The 15,461-nt window shown below is 44.8% G+C and overlaps 1 protein-coding gene across 1 annotated transcript in view; it reads left to right on the top strand.

Annotated features, from left to right (window-relative positions):
* Positions 1-2,576: 2,576 nt before the first annotated feature.
* The window catches only part of SKIP5 (SKP1/ASK-interacting protein 5), a 59,985-nt gene continuing 47,100 nt past the window's right edge, over positions 2,577-15,461 (top strand). The window contains exons 1-4 of the mRNA XM_086525481.1: positions 2,577-2,752; positions 2,987-3,134; positions 3,248-3,326; positions 3,405-3,463. Coding sequence (XP_086381607.1) covers positions 2,653-2,752; positions 2,987-3,134; positions 3,248-3,326; positions 3,405-3,463 — 386 coding nt within the window. The 5' untranslated portion in view covers positions 2,577-2,652. The remainder of the gene's footprint in view (positions 2,753-2,986; positions 3,135-3,247; positions 3,327-3,404; positions 3,464-15,461) is intronic.

Raw genomic sequence — 15,461 nt, 5'->3', positions numbered from 1 at the left:
TGAAGGCATGTTGATCCCCTTGTTCTGTCTCTCTAACTCAATGACCCTATGGATGACCTCACAAACTCTTTGTTGTTGATCCTCCACACTAGTAGCACCCATTGTGGATTGCAGGACATCTAACAACCCACGTGATAGGTGTGACCTGTGTATAGATTGGTTAGAGTTTTTGTTTGTAGTTCGTACTCCCAGTTCTCATTTAAGAACGCTCCATCTAGGATTGAGGTGCTAGGGGTGTCCTTTGAGCTAGAAGCAATGTTGCTTTCTAGGGATTGGCCCTTAGCGGTTGCTAAGTTAGGAGCACTTTATTGCTCTCTTAGCAAGGATATTGACATAGGGGCTTTCACTTTTAACTCTCTTTGTTGCTCCACCTTGCGTAAGCTCTCGATGTCCTTTTCCCTTGCTGCAAGGATATATCGCTCAACCTCTTGCACTTCGGCAAGGCTTCTACCATCGGGTAATATGACCTCGGAGGGAAATAACTCTGAAGAGTTAAGAGGTGTAGTGAATGAAGTATTCACGTGCACATTGTGTAAGGGTATAGGGTCTACGTTTGTCATGAATGGAGAATTTACTTCCCCACCCCCCTCATTTACATAATTAGCTCCATGTTCGGAGTGAGTGGCTCTACTAAAATTTTTCTTCAAGCGGCTAAGCACGCTCGGCCCGGACTGCGGGCCCATGGCATGCATGTCTTAGCTTGAGCTATCGGGATTAGGCAGCACAACGTTCGGTCACCCGAAGCTCCGTTGGTCCTCAAAAAAGCCGATTTTTAGCTACGTGTGAAGCTAAACTACATAATTTTAAAGGACGACTGAAGCCTAAGCCTGAGCGTGAGCTTGCGCTTGGGTCTGGGAGATATTCCCGATCCCGGTCCTACCTTTAATTTTTTTAATATAATTTTTTTTAATTTTTTAAAAGGATATGGTCGCCGCGGCCTGCGCGAGAGCACACACACACTCTACCTACCTACTTCCAACTAATACACCTACTGTTACACACTAACACACTCTATTAGCTCTCACATATCTACTTCCTAGTTAATGTACATTACATTACACAGAACTAACAACCTTAATACTAACACCTTACACAAAGAAAAAACACAGTACCTTTGAAAACTCCATTAACAAAAAAAATACACAGTAGTAACACAAAATCCTTCTTTTCAACACACACACCCTCCTTCCTTACCTTTCCTACAATTGAAATTGCACCACAAAAGAAGCACAGAGTGTCATTCAAACTTAGTGTATGGCATTCCCCGACAACGGCGCCAAAAATGTGTGCGTATGTCTCGAACGTGTCAATGCAAGGAACTTGCCGATACACCGTGTGCAATCCACAAATGGCTCCAAGCACACAACAAGCTTAAACTAGTAAGCTCAAAGATGGCGATGGTGTGTCACTCATCGCTCTACGCTTGCTGTCGTGGAGGATTCCTTGCTGCGAAAAAGAGGGAGATACCGCTACGTCGCGCTCAACCGCCTCGCCGCCGTCGTGCCGCTGCAATGCTCGATCGCACATACTCTCTCTCTCTCTCTGACACACACACACACACACACACACATAAGGAGATGAAGAAGAAGAAGATGGAGATGGAGCAAGAGCACTCTTCAATTGCACAAATGAGAGAATGAGTGAATTTTAGGTTTAGTTGACTTTTATATGAGCTTGCCCCATTCACACTTGGGCGCCCATGCTTAGCCAACTAATCTCTTGAATGTTCCAATTAGAGTGCGCCTCTCATCAGCGATCACTCTAGCCAAAAATAAGTGCGTATGTCGCACGTGTCAATGCAAGGAACTTGCCGATACACCGTAGTATCATAGCAGGTCGCACCTTTGCTCTGGTTTTGTGAGAGAGACTTTTAAGGGTTGAAAGAATGCAAGCTGGCAGCATTTGATTCGAAGCCTGCAGCCTACAAACAAGGAGAGGAGAGCACTTCCAAAAAAATAGCTTATCACCTACATTTTTCGTAGCACTAGTAGGGACAAAAACTCCATTCTGAAACGTTGCCATGTTTTTCTCATTTCTTGAGAATAGAAGGTGACCTCCCTCCATTCGCCCTAGTCACCCACGACACTAAGTGACACAAGGGGACACGTGGGGGCAAGTAAGGGGACCGACGACGAAGAGCTATGGCAGGCATCTCGAGGTGGGAAAGCCCACCCAAAAAATGGGGACGTCGTTGAGGAGCTGGGATTGAAACCCGTGACGTCACACCCCAATGCTTTTTGAAGCATGGGCTAACCATGTTGCCCGCCCACGCACATGTGAAAGAACTCCCATTTTACACAATGATATAAACGATAAACCTAAACTAGCCTATAACTAAACTCGGACGAGGCCCCTAGTCGGGTTTAGTTATTGGCTGGGTTTAGAGTTAATAAGCCATCTATGGCGTAGGACACCTTGACGTGGAGTTCCTGTCCATTGATCCCCCATCCCCCCCCCCCCCCCCCCCCCCCCCCCCCCTCTTAAATGCTCCGTGTCATTTAGTCCTGAGGCCCACTCACCCTGGGTGCGACCGGGCCCTTACAACTCCAAATGGTACTGACCGCCCGTGGCTTATGACAGGTTAATTGTCCTGAACCGCCCAGACAGTGGCATTCCTCTTGCTCTGAGAATGCAGCAGGGCAAGGGAGAACTATGAAACGTCACTGCGACGAGGACGGGAATGTATCTGCCGTTCACTTCCTCGACGATGGATGCCTTGTGCGCATCTTTAGCTTCCTCACTCCTCTTCCAGGTGCCTCTTTTGTTCCGTTTTTGCAGCGTTCACATGGGCTTTTACGCAATGCCCACAATTGTTCAATCTGTAGAGAGAGAGAGAGAGAGAGAGAGAGAGAGAGAGAGAGAGTACTTAGGTGAAATTGCACGAAGTTATTGGCCATGGGCATTTGATTTGTTGGATGATTGTCTTATCAATGTGTGTAGAAACGTAGCTAGGGTAGGAGTAAATGTGCAGTATTGAGTTGTGCAGATCGATTCAATGCGGCTCGGGTATGCAGGCGGTGGCATGGCCTTGCATCAGATAGGAGGATGTGGCTGAGAGTCGACCATTCAGCAGTGGCCTCACTCCTTCAGTCACCTGTTTTTCCCACGCTACAGGATGCTGTCTCAGCAGCAAAGTAAGGCATTGTGGAAAGAGGAGTAAAAGGGCTTCATAGTGACCTGATCCATAGCTCATTGTCGGCTATGTAGTCTACTTATTTATCGTGTAGAAATTTGACATATGCTGCAGGCCTGGGGATACCATCCTCATAAGCTCAGGAGTGACTCATGTTAGTACAAATATTTACATTGACAAGCCGCTTTGTCTGGTATGTTACGCAAGACTGAGTTTCACTTTGTCTTGTTGTTACCTGGGTAAAAATATGTTTTGTTCTGTTTTGCAACAGCTAGGAGAAGGTCTATCACCTGAAGACACCTTGTTGTTGTGTCCTCGAGGTTTTGAGAGGTAAATTCTGTTTTACTGCAAAAGAGACTTGCATTTTACACATTACTTTTGGCGGATTTCTCTACAGGCTGCTATTTAGTTTGTTTGATTAGTGCCATTTTGCCATATAATTAACCTCGTTTGCCATACTAGATAAGATGTTTATTTTTTGTGAGTGCCCCAACGTGCTGTGGTTTCAAGTTAGTTTTTTGGAGTCAGCGTTGTATATTTTGTTGAGAGCCACTATTAATCATTGAATCACTCTTCCCATGGGAATGTGTTGAAAAGAGTCTTGTTGCTATTGTCGAGAAGTTGTTGGGGTTAGATTGATATACGAGTAATATTCATAATGACAAAAGAGAAAAAGCTTCGATTAACACGAAATGTGTGTACAAAGTAGCCTCTTGTATAGGCAAAGAGTTAGGTGATATCAGGTTGCATATCATATGGGGTGTTACGACATTCAAAACATCATCATTCTAGGTGGATAAAGCATTTGTCTATCATGGTACATGATGACTGTGGCTAGAGGGGATACATACACAATGACAAAGCTGGCTTACGCCAACAATCGTACCCTTAAGCCTAAGCTTTTGGCAAAATGGGCAAATGTCAAATGGTGAATGGAAATGACAACTGTTTTCTTCCCTCAAGCTTATAGGTGACAAAGAGCCTACCATCAAATAGGGTGTAGGGCAATTAAGGCTCTACCACAAACTCCAAAGTGTGAGTGTAGCCGAAGGTGTGTGGTGACAAGGGAACTTGCTCGAGAGAGAGGAGAAGAGGAGATAGAAATGTGCTAGAGAGAAGGAGAGAGTGGCATAAGGCCGATGGGGAACAAACTCTGCAAATAAGAGAGTACAAGGCTTTGGAACATTGTTAGAATGAGGGGTGTCCCCTCTCTATATCTATGGACCAAGCAAAAATGCCCTACCTACACCTACACCCCATGACCCATAAAATAAGGTACTCACCAAGAAAGTCACAAGTGGCTGTCAAAGGTGGTAGCGGAAGATGCAATGAAGACAAGAACTGGCTCATGATCTGGTGGAGACCTCGACTCTGAACTAGAACATCTGCAATGCCACATAAAAAAGGCACTTGTGGAGAAGAGAGATCACTGAGGTAAGGAGAGAGGACATCTCAGAGAGAGAGAGAGAGAGAGAGAGAGAGAGAGAGAGAGAGAGAGAGAGAGAGAGAGATCCGTGAAAGGTTCTCCATGCTGATAACAAGCTGCTCATACAAGTGACCAAGGGTAGTTTGGCACAGAATTGACATGCCCAATGGATAGACTTGAGGTACACACTATCACAAGCGGATGACGTGGCATGACCAACTGGAAGAGAAATGGCCGAGCGGACAAGAGAAACTGAGTCGACCATTTTAAAGAACTTCTGAGCATTGATCGAGGGGCCAAACCCTAAGAATCCGAAAGTTTTAAGTTTGAAGCTGATTTCTGCAAAACACGTTGACATGTTGACGTGGCAATCTGTACAAACGATGACGTGGCATAGCTATACAGATTCTTCACAAATTGCGCTCGTGCTGCCACGCGGAAGACTGTATGGATTCCTGCAAATTACGGGGGCTGCTTTTGGCTGATTTTAGCGCGAGCTTTTAATGCTTCTGGTGGTTACTGCCTTTGAGAGAAGTGCTTTTGGGCTCTGCTTTTAGGCAACCCTTGTAATGTTTATAAGGAAGCAAGCCTTGTTACCAACGTCCTCACTCTGCAGAGCATGTGGATGTAGAGTTTGAGATCAGAGGAGCCTTGGGAGTTATACGTTGTGACGTAATAATAAAGAAATATTGAAAGGGACGCCAGGCTTTGGGGCCAATGCTTCTTGGCGTGAAACTCTTCTGTGCAACGTCGACTCTCTCTCTCTCTCTCTCTCTTAAAGTTCAATGATTTTGCAATTTCTGTTCATTTGTGCTATTGATTTCTCGCTTGAAGTGTCGAAGCATGTAACAGTGGTATCATAGCTCAAAAAGATTCTTTGTCTATAGAGGATTCCTTTTGCAGCACACATAGGTTCTCGAGGAGAATCTGACAGAGCAATCAAGATTTTGTTAGTCAAAGAATCTTCGTGTCCCTGCCCTGAACTTACTAGCCACTCCCACCCTTAGTCCATCGCGCATTGGGCGCACTCCTGTCTTATCGCTTTGTCTTAAGAGGCATAAGCCATAAAGAACCCAAGACCACACATGGGTTCTTGCGGAGAATTTGACAGAGATAACATCTCTCGACGTGGAGGCAAAGAAAAATTGAAACCTTGGGCGGGAATTGAGACAAGCCGTGGGGGAGTTTGTGAGACAAGCGGAGTGCCAAAAAGTGGAAACTATAGTCGTAGGAGGAGCTGGAGAGCCCTTGAAAAGAAGACGAACCAAATAATGAAAGGCTTGAAGCACTCTTAGAAGAAGAGGAAATTGGCGGATTTCTGCGGTTATTTGGACTGAAAGTCAACTCTCGAGGTGGCAAGCAAACCCAAGAAGCGTGTTTGTTTCGAGGACGACCAAGATTTCGGCCAGAAGTGGATTTTCGAGGTGGTACGCAGATCCAAGAAGCGTGTTCGTTTTGAGGATGAGCCATATTTTTCTTCGTTTTCAAAGAGTTTTGACAGTTCATTGTCCTCTATTTCCAATGAGGATGAACCAAGGCGGAAGAAGCGGAGAAAAGTAGATTTGTGAAAGAAAGTCTTGGAGGCATGGGAGGTCATCTAGTAGTTCAGACGAGGAGAGCTCGTCCTCTTCTCATAGTGAACAAATGAGCAAGAAGACCAAGGGGTTTAAGGAAGGGGGTCAAGCCGTCAGGTTTGAGAACATTTTCAGGCTACCAGGACACCCATCGAGCCCTTGAGAGTTTATACAACAGTTTGACGTCGGCTTCTCTGGAGGCTGGTTCTCGGAACCATAATTACCCGGAATGAGAAATCGGAACGCAGAATGGGAACAACAACGGGTGTGAATTGCCATTCCCTGTTACAGATACTCGCGTTTGAAACATGGAACGGGGATTCGGAACAGAATGTTGGAACGGGAATGGGGAACGGAGACCTACAAATGGCCATTCCTTGTAACTATGCTCGGAACACTCCAAGGTGTGAAGGGTGGCATCTTACTTGAAAGGAAATGCATTGACATGGTGGTCTACTCTGTTGTTACATAGAGAAGCACCTGCGACGTGGGTAAAATTCAACAAAATTTTCACGCCAATTTGGATATCAAACGAATATAAAAGAGATCTCGTCACGGCTTGGCATCATTTGAGAATGACTAAGAAAGATAGATTGGATGACTATTGTGAGAGGTTTTGGGATACATACTTGCCTATGTCCTCGTGTCGGAAGATTCCTTTGAGGGTTCAGATTGAGCGGTGTTGTTTTGGTTTGCCAAAAGAGATTCGATAGTATTGTTTCTTTGAAAGATGACCAAACCGGTCACCTTACAGAGTTAGCAGAGCCCAAAACGAGGAAATTATGAACCAAGTAAAAGAGTTTCTAGAGAAGGATCTCATTCAGCTCGGTACTTCACCTTGCTGTTTGACAGTGTTGTTAATCCCAAAGAAAGAGAGATCTTGGAGAATATGCATTGACTACATGGCTCTCAACAAAATCACCATCAAGAACATATTTCTATACCAAGGATCGATGATATATTGGATAGGCTACAAGGTTCTACATGTTTTCGTAGAATCGACTTGCAAAGTGGTTGTTATCAGATCATAATTGCTCCTAGAGATGTATACAAGACCGCGTTCAAGACGTCCTTTGGATTGTGTGAGTATTTGGTGATGTCTTTGGGTCTCACAAATGCTCCTGCAACGTTCAATAAGATGATGGACAGGATTTTTCAAGAGTATAGGTCATTTGTGGGCATTGTTTTCGACGATATCATTGTATTTTTCAAGAGTGAGGCAGAGCACTGAGAACATCTGTTACAGATTTTTGGCATTGCAGCAACATCAATTGGTGGTCAATGGGAAGAAGAGCGAGTTTTTCTTGTCCAAGATCCCACTTTTTGGGACACATTGTCTCTGCGGAGGGTGTTAAAATGGACCTGACCAAGGTTGAGACCGTTCGAGATTGGCTAGATTTGAAGAATGTTCACGAAGTTCGCAACTTTTTGGGTTTATGCACTTACTATCATCGGTTCATTCGAAAATTTGCGGAGATTGCTTCTCCTTTGCATGTTTTGACGCAAAAAGGGGTTTCTTTTACGTGGGGACCATCTGAGATTACAGCCTTCAAGACTCTCAAACAAAAGTTTACAACTGGTCCAGTGTTGGTGTTACCAGACTTGCAAAAACCATTTAAGTTTACGGTGATGCGTGCGGTTGCAGTCTTGGAGCGGTCTTAATGTAGGAGGGCTGTCACAAGATGGGCACCACGTGCCAATAGAAAAGAAGAGACTGAACAGACTTTTAGCACTTCAATAACAACTGAACTCAAAGAGAGACGACACACGACACTTGTACGGAGTCACCCGAAAACTGTGGCGCCTTCTGCGGGTTGGCTGACACGTGGCACGCTGTACGGACACCCGTGTTTTGCGGCAACAGGGCCAATTTTTGCTTTTGCCTACGCAATTTGAGAGAGAGAGAGAGAGAGAGAGAGAGAGAGAGAGAGAGAGAGAGAGAGCTCTTTTGCTTTAATTACGTAAGAGAATCAGAGAGAGAGAGAGAGAGAGAGAGAGAGAGAGAGAGAGAGAGAGAGAGAGAGAGAGAGAGAGAGTTCTTTTACTTTATTTTTAAGCTTTTGGGCTCTGCTTTTAGCATCCCTTATAAATCTATATATTAGTAGTTTGGACTCTCACTTCTCAGAGCATCTGGACGCAGAGTCCGAGAGTGAGTCCTGACTACTCGCTTGTACTTTGAGTTGCAGATTAATACAAAAAGAAATACCGAAAGGGGCGCCAATCTTTGGGGCGAATATCTCTAGGCACGGAACTCCGCCAGGCCAGTGTCGAATCAATTGTGAATTGTTTTGAAGTATATTCTTGTGGTGTCGCAGTAGAACCTAGACTTGGAGTGTCCAAGTCTGTTACAGTGGTATCAAAGTACGACTGATTTCTCTTCTACGGGAAATCCGATCCTTTTTACGCGGCACTTATGGCTTGAGACAGAGATCAGTCGACTTCTTCTGCATTCGGAGATGCGGGAAGAGATTACAACGAAGATTCACGCGAGAAGTACGGCCCGCCTCGGCCTACTTATGCGGAGATCGAAGAGATGGAGTGTCGAGGATTGATCGGCGATGCAACAAAGATGATGCTAAATTTTACGAAGGACCCGAAATTTGCAAAATTTATGAGCTAGAACTCCTTCGACGAGGTGCACTGACAATGGCAACAGATCACAGAGCCACCCCTCTAATCAGCTCTCAAGAAACCTTCTACTCCCAGGATGTACACAGAGCAAGAATTAGAAGAGGTGGTTGATGCACGAATTGCTCAACTTTTTGACGCGCAAAACAAAGCAGAAAAGCACAACAAAAAGGAGAAGAAAGGAACTGACTTCCTGGGTTATTTGGGTCGTTAGTCTATATTTGAATTGACAAGAAAGCAGAAGAAGCGTGTTCGATTTGAAGCTTCTTCTTCTTCTGAGAGTTCTTCTAGCTCCTCTGACTCGAGCGAAGAGGACATAAAAGGCAAAAAGAGAAGAAAAAAGCAAAGCTTTGGAAAGAGCAAGAAAAAGGCAAAGAAGCCTAAATCTCGCCCCGTGGTCGATAGTTCTATAGAGGACTCGTATTCAGATAGTTCGGACTCTGATGACAACAGCTTTTACGCAAAGAAGAAGAATTTTTATAAAGCCAACCAGTATGACTTTCTGGAAGATAAAAGCAAGAAAGTCCGAGAGTTTAAGGAAGGTGGATAGTCAATAAAATTTGACACGTTTTTTGGTTATAGAGATGCTTTGAAAGCTTTGCCTTTTGTACAGCAGTTTGACATATGTAACAAACTGCTGACGTGTCAAAGCCCTAGAGAAGGGGGCCAACTTGCAGATGTAGGCCAAGGGGCCTAAACCCTAAGAAGAACAAGTAACAGAAGAAGAAGTCCTACCAACTTATGGGGATCCCGTCCGATGGGGCCCCAAGTGACATTAAGGATTCAAATAAAGGACGACCCGCACACACACGCACAAACTGATGACGTGGTAGATTTTTCGAAAATTGCGGTGTCATGATGACATGGCAGGCTGTACGGATTTCCGCGTTTTGCGTTGGGTGATGATGTGGCAGGCTGTACGGATTTCCTTGATTTATGCTGGCAGCTTTTGGCTTTGCTTTTTGGACCATAAGCTTTTGAGTTTTAAAGGCTTTTCACTGTAAGTGCTTTCCAGGCCAAGGGCCTTTAAATATGAGGTTAGGGCTCATTCTTTGGCATGCTTCCTGGAGAAGGTGCAGAGTCTGGAGTACCGGCTTGTACTGTGTTGATGCAATATAAAGAAATACCGAAAGGGGCTCCAAGGTTTGGGGCCAATACTCTCTGGGGTGGAATTTCGTCACTCCGTGTCGCGTGTCGTCTCTCTCTCTCTCTCTCTCTCTCTCTCAATTCTGCTTTTATTGAAGTGCTAAAAGTCTATTCAGTCTGTTCTTTTCTATTGGCACGTGGTGCCCGGCTTCTGACAGTGGTATTAGAGCATCAGGTGTGTGCTTTTGTGAAAGCATATTGGTCCTACAAAAGAACAGACAGAGCTATTGGAATTATATTCGAGGTATCTTCGCCCTCCAACCCGGACTTATTAGCCACTCCCACCCTTACTTCATTGCGCATCGGGCGCGCTCCCGTCTTCACTGCTCATGTCTTACGGGGCATAAGCCATTAAGATCACTTGCAAGAGAAGGATCCAAGATTTGTTTCGAGCTGCTGTTTTTCTCAGAGACAATGCCATGCAGATGTTGATGTCTACAACTACCAAGCCGGACACTTCCAAGGACTTGGCAAGCTTTCAAGAAAACTTTTGCCCGAAGTTATATGGTTTCTGACATCTTCCTTCGGAGTGCAACTTCTGGCAGAGTGGGGTATCCTGAAATGCTTGCCATGGAAACCCTAGTAGATTATAACTTGAAATTTTCTCGACATCTCTAAGTAGATGTCTCTTCACGAGCACATGACCTTGGAGGTTTAGTGCGATTGCTATCTTGGGACTACCATCGCCGCCAAAGAAACACTGTTTGTTCAAGAGCTGATGGACCGTGTTGTGCTCGGCTACGACCTTATGGCATGAACCTTACCCTAATTTTTGGTGCAGGTTCTAGGATGGAAAGTCAGTCGACTTTTCGAGCTCGATTGATGTCGAGATTGCTTTTTGGCTTGCCCCAAAGGGGGAAGGCCTTAGTGATGGTTTCCCTTTTTCTTAATGAAAAAGAAAAAGTTATTTTAAAATTAAATTTTGTATTTTTTGAATCATTTAATTTTTGATTGGTGCATGAAAGTAGTGGTCATGTACATCATTTTTTGGAAGGGATAGGAATCCTTGGGAAAAGCAAGGAAGAGATTTCTATCGTGAATGAGAATCAAGATCTTGAACCTACATCTAAAGATGCACCCTCCACGACCATTAACGGTCCCCACTTCGCAAGGCAACAGGTCTTGTGTTCACCTCACCACTCGCAGGATCGTCCCCTTGTGTTCCCTGGTGCCAAAACCAACAACACCTGCAGCTTCGGCACCATCCAAGCTACCCAACCTTGCCTGTGTTTCTTGGTTTGCTGAGCCCGGGCTAGGATGAAAATGATGGGAACGGTGGAGTTTGAAATGCATGACGACGAACATGGAAAACTGGGGTGTGATGATGCATGATTGGAACTTGGCCCTGATGAAGGACATTAGCTAGTGGGTGTGCCGTATGGGAGAGAGCGGAGAAGGGGATGGTGAGGCTTCATGCTTGATGCAACTCTAATGGCGGGGCAGGAGCGTCTAAAGGGCCAGACTCATAGCCCATAATATTGTTGGCAAGGAAGATGGACGTCGACGTGGCTATGACAGAGATGGTGGCAGCCGATGGGGTGCATGGCAATGTGAACTACCTTCTGCAGGTTGCCAACGAGGTGGAATGGATTCGGGTGGAGGAAAATATTGAGGGGCTATGGCATGTGCGAGGTTGGCCTAGTCCAATATAGCACAGTACGGGGCTAAGGTGCATTAAGGGCATTTGTGGAGTTGAAATGATCGTGCAGAACGGGTGTTCAAAATATGGAGTAGACGGGTCGATATTGGAACGAAGAGCATTGGCAAGTTGTGGTTTGCATGGGCTACATAAAAAACAGCGTGGCATTCACAACAACAGGTCGACATGGCAGGCTGGTGGTCTAAGGGTGCTACGCAGGAGATGGGAGCCGTTAGTTCCTGTGGCTAAATGTGCAGACGTTTGGTAGGCCAAAGGTGAGGCATGGCCGAATTGCAATAGGGAGGGCAAGCTCTAATATGCCATGGGTGGTGTAAGATAGTAGCTGGAGGCGGCACCGGACGCAGGGTCATGGCATGCCATACAAAGGGTTAGACAACAGATTTGGCGGTTGGCTGCATGTATCATTTCATGCTCGACTGTCAGCACCCTTCAACAGGCTGCTCCCGATCAGCTCCACAGCCCCATCTCTGTGCGTTTGTAGTTCATCTTTGTTATCCCTGCGCCTTCCCTATCCCATAGCTCATGTGAACACCTACAGTTGGAGAGCCCTCTTTGTCCTTGTCCCACTGCTACTCCGCTTGGATTGCCCCTAGCTCCTGTTCCATCATCTGCGTCATATTCCCTACCAACTGTCCCAGCCAGATCTGCCCACCGCCACCATCACCATCCACCTTGTGCTTTCCATCACCATGCACGATGCCAGGCGAGCTATGGAGGCGAGAGAGAGAGAGAGAGAGAGAGAGAGAGAGAGAGAGAGAGAGAGAGAGAGAGAGAGAGGTAAGAGCGCGCTTTTGAGAGGGATTCAAAGAAAGAGAAACAAGAAAAGGAAAGGAGGAGAGAGAGGGACACAGAGGAGAGAGAGGAGACAACAAGTAGAATGTGGGAATGGTAGCGAGAGGGGGGGAGTAGGAGTAACGGGATATTCGATGGTAAAGGGGTCAGGTTTGCAAAATTTGGAAATGATTCCAAAGAGTCCAAATATTTATTATAGGAAAATTTATCAAAATACCTCTCTAATTTGTGGAAATTTCCAAAATACCCCTCAATTTTTTAAAATTCCCAAAATAACCCCAAGATTTTGTCATAAATTCCCTCCAATTTCAAAAATTTCCAAAATATCTCCAATATTTTGTCAAATTTTCCAAAATTCTCAAAATACCTCTAGTTGTGAGAATAAATTTATCCAAAGATAATTTCTTTTGTTGCTTTTCAGAAGAAGATTGATTATTTGTCAATACAAGATGCTAAAACTAGAATTTGAGTTGGTTATATAGGCTTTTGAGATGAATGGCTTCATTATTTTTAGACATAATTGCCTTTTTTTGCGAGGTAATTTGTGACAAATTATATGCTAAGCACTCAAAACGGATCTCAATTGTCAAAAAGAGTAAAGATTAGAAATTCTTCAAGAATCGAAACCAAAATAGATATAAGGGTATTTTGGGAATTTCCACAAATAAGAGGGGTATTTTGGTAATTTTTCCTTTATTTTATTCCAACTTTTGGCACAATTATGGTGGTCTTTCCATGCTCTCTTCTCAAGAGGGCAGGCCTCGTGATTTTATCACTTGTTAAGTTTGAAATCTGTTTGAGAACTTGTTTGGTGATCTTGTTTGGAATTTGTTTGAAATCGATGGTATCTGCTTTGAACCTGTCTTGGTGCCGATTTGAAATGTTTGACTCTGGTTTTAATATTTGTTTCAATGATTGGTGATTTTACTCCCGGGTGGAGTAGTGAGAAATGATGTTTGAGAATGCTTGTTCATACTCATGGCCTGGATCCTTGTGGTTATTTGCGGGGGGAGTATTGAATGATTGAAAAGTGCTGTTTTTTTTTACTCATGGCCCGGACCCTTGTGGTTATTTACGGGGGGAGTATTGTTGTTGTTACTCATGGCCTGGACTTGTGTGGTTATTTACGGGGGGAGTATTAAGAAGTCTGAGTAGTGGTTACTCTCAGCACCTCCAAACGACGCAGGTTGTGGTTTGGGGCACGTTTGGTTTTAAAAGGCCTCTATATCTCATGGGCCGGACCTTTTTAGGTTATTTGCGGGAGGAGTGATGAGGGAGTCGTTGAACAGCTCATGGCCCGGACCTGGATGGTTATTTGCGGGGAGAGTGTTCATCGGCGGCTTTATGTTTCTATGTCTTGTATGTATATGTGAGCATTTGTGTTGCATTGTGATGTGTCAATTACTGAATATTCCTAATTGGATGAGATTGCCTGCGTATGTAATTTTAGTGCATCAAGACACCCGTGGAAGATCAGTACGGTCTGGGTGTGATGGCTAATTTTACTACGCCGGAATATCAAGAGTTCCAATCTGGACGAAAGGAGAAGCTAACTCCTTGATCAAAAGAGCTGAAAGAAGAAGCTAACTCCTTGATCAAAAGAGCAGAAGGAAGAAGCTAACTTCTTAATAAAAAGAGCAAACTGATTGTCCCTCGAAATGTCCTTTTGAACTAATTTGAGTTGTTTTGCAGATATGCTGTAATCGCGGACGATTACTCTCTTTCAAGAAGGGGAGATGTAACAAATGGCTGACGTGTCAAAGCTCTGAAAAAGGGGGCCAACTTGCAGATGTCAGCCGAGGGGCCTAAACTCTAAGAAGCACAAGTAACAGAAGAACAAGTCCTACCAACTTATGGGACTCCGTCCGGTGGGGCCCCAAGTGACATAAAGGATTCAAATAAAGCAGGACTAGCACACACACACAAATTGATGACGTGGCAGATTTTCAAAAATTGCGCTGTCATGATGACATGGCAGGTTGTACGGATTTTCGCGTTTTGCGTTGGCTGATGACGTGGCAAGATGTACGGATTTCAGTGATTTACGCTGACAGCTTTTGGCTTTGCTTTTTGGACCAGAAACTTTAGAGTTTTAAAGGCTTTTCACTATAAGTGCTTTTCAGGCCAATGGCCTCCAAATATGAGGTTAGGGCTCATTCTCTGGCATGCTTCCTGGAGAAGGTGCAGAGTCTGGAGTACCGGCTTGTATTGTGTTGATGCAATATAAAGAAATAGCGAAAGGGGCGCCAAGGTTTGGGGCCAATACTCTCTGGGGTGGAATTCCGCCACTTTGTGTTGCGTGTCGTCTCTCTCTCTCTCTCTCTCTCTCTCTCTCTCTCTCAATTCTGTTTTTATTGAAGTGCTAAAAGTCTATTCAGTCTATTCTTTTCTTTTGGCACGTGGTGCCCGGTTTGTGACAACATAGCTTTCTTAGGAGGGCGTTACTCAGAGCACTCCAAGATTCGGAGAGCTGCCTCTTACTTCAAGGGAAATGCTCGAACTTGGTGGTCCACTCTTCTATTAAACACGACAACGCCAGTTAAATGGCTGAAATTCAAAACGTTTTTTATTTCTTCTTGGCTGACTCAAGAGTATGAATGCGACATACGAACTGCTTGGAACCATCTTCGGATGACCAAGAAGGATACAGTGGGACGCTTATTGCGAGAGATTCTTGAGCTCTTTTCTACCCGCCTCTTCATTTAAGAAGATCTCGTTCAAAGAACAGATTGAGCGGTTTACATTGGGTCTTCCTACAGAGATCCGAGATCACTGCTTAGAACAAAAGTCAGCTTCCATTCAAGAACTGATGAGTCATGCGAAACGGGGTTTTGTCATTCACTCAGGGAGTTTGACCTACCCCACAGATGAAATCATGACACAAAGGACCGAGCAGACTTCGAACAATGAAAGTAGAAAAAGGAAGAGCAACCCAGAAAAGAAAGAAAAGGATGCACGATCAAACTCACTCCTCGAGAGAGAGCTCTCTACTTCAAGGAGGGGGAGTGCTTTGGATGCGGGGAAACTGGGCATATCTCCGCGAAGTGTCCTAAAAAGGCACCGAAAGAAGAGAATGACAAGGACGATGAAAGGCGTGAGAGT

Source organism: Adiantum capillus-veneris, chromosome 12, assembly GCF_014529385.1.
Source record: "Adiantum capillus-veneris isolate H3 chromosome 12, ASM1452938v2, whole genome shotgun sequence".
NCBI classification, from domain to species: domain Eukaryota; kingdom Viridiplantae; phylum Streptophyta; class Polypodiopsida; order Polypodiales; family Pteridaceae; genus Adiantum; species Adiantum capillus-veneris.
Note: the sequence above shows the minus strand (reverse complement) of the source record. Positions and strands in the feature narration are given on the sequence as shown.